We start from the raw sequence: 5666 nt of genomic DNA, 5'->3' as shown, positions 1-5666 counted from the left end.
TTTTTTGAGACGGAGTCGCGCTCTGTCGCCCAGGCTGGAGTGCAGTGGCTGGATCTCAGCTCACTGCAAGCTCCGCCTCCCGGGTTTACGCCATTTTCCTGCCTCAGCCTCCCGAGTAGCTAGGACTACAGGTGCCCGCCACCTCACCCGGCCAATTTTTTTTTTTATTTTTTAGTAGAAACGGGGTTTCACCGTGTTAGCCAGGATGGTCTTGATCTCCTGACCTCGTGATCCACCCGTCTCGGCCTCCCAAAGTGCTGGGATTACAGGCTTGAGCCACCGTGCCTGGCCTAAACCCCTGACCTTGTGATCCACCCGCCTGAGCCTCCCAAAATGCTGGGATTACAGGCGTGAGCCATCGCACCTGGCCAGAATGGATAGATCTTTAAGAAACAATCCAGCTCTGAGAGACTACAACCGAAACCCCCGTGCTCCAACACCTTCTGTGGATCCCTCCTTTCCACAAGGTATCCTTTCCTTGACTATCTAAATATCCTTAATCCTGCCCTGGTTCTCCCTTGCCTAGGGAGTCACAAACTTTGGCTTGTATCAGAATCCACCAGGAAGGTCAAAGACCTAGAGATTCTAATTCAAGGGATCTGGGCAGGGGTCCCGGAATCAACATTTAAAGAGCTTCCAAAGTCACATGGCTGAGAGAGAAGAGAAAAAAGAGAGCTTCTAAGGGATTTTGATGGTGATGGTAATGATGGTGATGATAGTGATAATGGTGGTGATGGTGATGATGATGGTGGTCATGATGGTGATGGTGAGTACGATGGTGATAATGGTGGTAATGAAGATGGTGATGGTGAGGATAGTGAGAAGGATGATGATGAGGATGAGGATGATGGTGAGGATGATGATGGTGATGATGGTGATGGTGATTGTGGTAATGATGGTGGTGATGACGGTGATGGTAAATTGTAGCAATGATGGTGGTGATGGTGATGGTAATTGTAGTAATGACAGTGGTGATGATGATGACGATGCTGATGGTGATGATTGATTGTGGTAATGATGATGATTGTGGTAATGATGGTGATGGTGATGGTGGTGATGGTAAAAATGGTGATGTGAGGATGATCGTGAGAATGATGATGAGGGTGGTAACAATGGTAATGATGATGGAAATAGCGATGGTGATAATGGCAGCGACACAGTGTTCACAAGATTTCTTTGCAACAAGTGCATGAACAAGCAGACAAAAACCTTTGTCCTCAGGGAAACCAAATGCAATACACAGATGTTGTCAGGATCCTGGTGTGAACAAATCAGCTATAATAAAACATTTGGGAACTTCTGGGTCTGTTTATATAGAGTTAACTATGACATGGTATTAAGGCATTTCTGTTAATTGTATTAGGTGATACAATGGTATTTTTCTTATGTAAAAAAGGCCTGAGCCTGGACAAAATGGTGAGAGTCTGTCTCTGCAAAAAAATAAAAGATTGGTTGGGCGTAGTGGTGCATGCCTGTTGTCCCAGCAACCTAGAGGCTGAGGTAGGAGGATCACTTGAGCCTAGGAAGTTGGGGCTGCAGTGAGCCATGATCATTTCACTGCACTCCAGCCTGGGAGACAGAGCAAGACACTATCTCAAAATAATAATAATTATAAGGCTTTATTTTTAGGAGATGCTTACTAACGTGTTTGGAAATCAACTGTCATGGTGTCGTAATATACTTATAATACTTTGACAAAAAGAAATACATATATTTATGTATATACACACATATATATGATATACAAAATGTGAATAAATGCTAATACAAATGATAGGCATATAAGTATTTATTATACTACTCTATTTTTCTTTCCTTTTCTTTTCTTTTCTTTTTTTTTTTTTTGAGACCAAGTCTTGCTCTGTCGCCCAGGCTGGAGTGCAGTGGCGCGATCTCAGCCCACTGCAACCTCGGCCTCACTGGGTCCAAGTGATTCTCCTGCCTAAACCTCCCGAGTAGCTGGGACTACAGGTATGTGCCACCATGCCCAGCTAATTTTTTTTGCATTTTTAGTAGAAACGCATTTTCACCATGTTAGCCAGGCTGGTCTTGAACCCCTGATCTCAGGCAATCCAGCAGCCTTGGCCTCCCAAAGTGCTGGGATTACAGGTATGAGCCACCGCACCCAGCCTATTTTTATTTTTTAAAAATGTTAAACATTGAGGTAAGGCATGATGGGTCACGCCTGTAATCCCAGCGCTTTGGGAGGCCGAGGTGGGCAGATCACTTGAGGTCAAGAGTTCAAGACCAGCCTTGCCAACATGGTGAAACCCTGTCTCTACTAAAAACACAAAAATTAGCCGGGCGTGTTGGTGCATGTCTGTAGTCCCAGCTACTTGGTAGGCTGAGGCAGGAGAATGGCTTGAACCCAGGAGGCAGAGGTTGCAGTGAGCCAAGATCATGCCATTGCACTCCAGCCTGGGCAACAGAGAGAGAGTCCATCAAATAAATAAATAAATAAATGTTAAACATTGAACCACAAGTAAAAGTCAAGAAAAAAAGAAAGAAAGAAGGCCAGGTGTGGTGGCTCACGCCTGTAATCCTAACACTTTAGGAGGCCAAGGCAGGAAGATAGTTTGAACTCAGGAGTTCAAGACTAGCCTGGGCAACATAGCAAGACCTCCTCTCTACTGAAACTAAATTAAAATTAGTCAGGTGCTGTGGCACGTACCTGTAGTCCCAGCTACTCGGAAGGCTGAGAGGTTGAGGCAGGAAGATCCCTCGAGCCCAAGAGTTCAAGGCTGCAGTGAGCTGTGATGGCACCACTGCTCACCAGCCTGAGAAGAAAAGGAAAGGACGAAAGAAGGAAAGAAAAAAGGAAGGGAGGGAGGGAGGGAGAGAGGAAGGAAAGAAGGAAGGAAGGAGGAAGGAAGGAGGAAGGAAGGAAGGAAGGAAGGAAGGAAGGAAGGAAGGAAGGAAGGAAGGAAGGAAGGGAAAAGAAAGAGAGAGAGAAAAAGAGAGAGAAAGAGAGAGAGAAAGAAAGAAAGGGCCGGACACAGTGGCTCACACCTGTAATCCCAGAACTTTGGGAGGCCGAGGCAGGTGGATCACGAGGTCAGGATATTGAGATCATCCTGGCCAACATGGTGAAACCCTGTCTCTACTAAAAAAAAAATTAGAGGGTGTGGTGGTACATGCCTGTAATCCCAGCAGCTACTTGGGAGGCTGAGGTAAGAAAGTAGCTTGAACCTAGGAGGCAGAGGTTGCAGTGAGCCGAGATCGTGTCACTGCATGCCAGCCTGGCAACAAAGCAAGACTCTGTCTCAAAAAAAAAAAAAAGAAAGAAAGAAAAAAAAAGAAAAGAACAATGGGGAGTTTCATTATACAGGAATTCTCTGTACTATTCTAGGAACATTTTGCAAGTCTTAAGTTATATCAAAATAAAAGTAAAAAGGATTCTAATACACTGGTGGTATGGTACATATGAAGTTCCTCCTGATAAAATTGTATGATCTGGGCTCTGGGCTGGGCGTGGTGGCTCACACCTCCCAGCACTTTGGGAGGCCGAGGCGGGCGGATCACCTGAGGTCAGGAGTTCCAGACCAGCCTGGCCAACATGATGAAACCTCATCTCTACTAAAAATACAAAAACTAGCCAGGTGTGGTGGCGTGTGCCTGTAGTCCCAGCTACTTGGGAGGGTGAGGCAGGAGAATCGGCTTGAACCCAGTGGGTGGAGGCTGCAGTGAGCTGAGATGGCACCACTGCACTCCAGCCTGGGCAACAGAGCGAGACTCCATCTCAAAAAAAAAAAAAAAATTGTATGATCTGGGTGGTGGGGATGGCAGGAGGCAATGGATAGAGCAAGTTGTTTTTGCTTTGTTTTGTTTGAGACAAGGTCTTACTCTGTTGCCCAGGCTGGAGTGCAGTGGCGTAAACAAAGTTCACTACAGCCTCAACCTCCTAGGCTCAAGTGATCCTCCTCAGCCTCTAGAGTAGCTGAGACTACAGATGTGTGCCACCATGTCTGGCTAATTTTGTTTGGTTTTGGTTGAGATGGGGTCTGGGGCTATGTTGCCCAGGCTGGTCTCGAGCTCCTGAGCTCAAGCGATTTTCCCACCTCAGCCTCCCAAAGTGCTGAGATTGCAGCATGATAAATATTGATAAGGATTTCACAGGTATTTAATCTCATTAAATCCTCAGAACAACCCTGTCATGATTGGCCCCATTTTACAGGTGAGAAAACAGAGGAGCAGAAATGCTGAGTAACTTGCACGACATTGCACGTAAGAAGTGGCAGAGAATTGAGGCAAACAAGCCACTTGTTACTTCTGCCTCCCTGCCCCACAGGTCCTGTTGACCAACTTGACCAACTCTCTAAGAGAAACAAGAAATTTGGTGGTTTATGTGAAATCCGTCTTGTAAAATGTTGGCAGTGAATGAAAAAACATAGGCCGGACACAGTGGCTCACGCCTGTAATCCTAGCACTTTGGGTGGCCGAGGCAGGCAGACCGCTATAGCTTAGGAGTTTGAGACCTGCCTGAACAACATAGTGAGACCCCCAACTCTACAAAAAATACAAAATTCAGCTGGGCGTGGTGGTGGGCACCTGTAGTCTCAGCTCCTCGGGAGGCTGAGGCAGGAGAATTGCTTGAGCCCAGGTAGTCGAGGTTGCAGTGAGCAGAGATCGTGCCATTGCACCCCAGGCTGGGTGATGGAACAAGATTCTATCTCGAAAAAAAAAGAAAAGAAAAGAGAAAAGAAAAGAACAAGAAAGAAAAAATGTATACATATATTAACTCTTCATGGGCTGAGGTGTAGGTGTGTTTTATGTGTGGAGGTATTTTTAGTGTTGGGTTAATCCTAGAAAGTGAACAAAAGTTTGGAACAGGAGCCAGGGTTCACCAGTTGAGCAGGGCATTGCCCAACCTCCCGGGAGCATTTCACCTGGATCTCAGATGCGACCTCAGAGTCAGCCCCTGAAGCTTCCTGGACACTGGGCCCGCTCCTCAGGCCTCTCCCCTCTTTGCCTACTCTTGCTCCCCTGAGTTCCTCCAGCCTCAAACTGGTCAGCTCCAAGCTGCTATCTCCAGAGCCCCACCTCCACGATCTCATGCCCAATGCCCATTCCCACCAGGACGTCCACCGGGTAGTTCATACTCAACAGCGCCCTCCCCAGGCTTTCCTGCCACAGTGAATGGCAGCTCTGGTGAGTTGCTCAGTTGCTGGAGGTGGGGAGAACAAATAATCCAAATACCTCACTTTTTTTTTTTTTTGAGATGGAGTCTCGCTCTGTCACCCAGACTGGAGTGCAGTAGTGCGATCTCGGCTCACTACAACCTCCATCTCCCAGGTTCCAGCAATTTTCCTGCCTCAGCCTCCCGAGTAGTTCAGATTGCAGGCACACACCACCATGCCCAGCTAATTTTTTGTGTATTTTTAGTAGAGACGGGGTCTCACCATGTTGGCCAGGCTGGTCTTGAACTCCTGACCTCGGGTGATCCACCCTCCTCGGCCTCCCAAAGTGCTGGGATTACAGGTGTGAGCCACCGTGAACAACCCTTCTCCTTCCTTTTTAATATAGGAGATTATTAATAGAGGAGATTATTAATATAGGAGTGTATCCCAGGCTGCAGGTTCAGGACCTTCTTCCTTTTTAATATAGGACTGAGTTTATTTATTTATTTATTTATTTATTTATTTATTTATTTATTTTAGAGATGCAGT

General features: G+C 46.5%; 1 protein-coding gene across 1 annotated transcript in view; it reads right to left on the bottom strand.

Moving 5' to 3' along the window:
• Nucleotides 1–5666, bottom strand: part of HSD17B14 (hydroxysteroid 17-beta dehydrogenase 14) — a 23783-nt gene that overhangs the window by 9263 nt on the left and 8854 nt on the right. The window contains exon 6 of the mRNA XM_017864297.1: nt 5041–5124. Within this exon, the coding sequence (XP_017719786.1) occupies nt 5041–5124 (84 nt within the window). The remainder of the gene's footprint in view (nt 1–5040; nt 5125–5666) is intronic.

The sequence above is a fragment of the Rhinopithecus bieti genome, unplaced genomic scaffold (genome assembly GCF_001698545.2).
Source record: "Rhinopithecus bieti isolate Rb0 unplaced genomic scaffold, ASM169854v2 scaffold_75559, whole genome shotgun sequence".
NCBI lineage: Eukaryota > Metazoa > Chordata > Mammalia > Primates > Cercopithecidae > Rhinopithecus > Rhinopithecus bieti.
The sequence above is the reverse complement of the archived record's forward strand: the minus strand, read 5'-3'. Positions and strand labels throughout refer to the sequence as shown.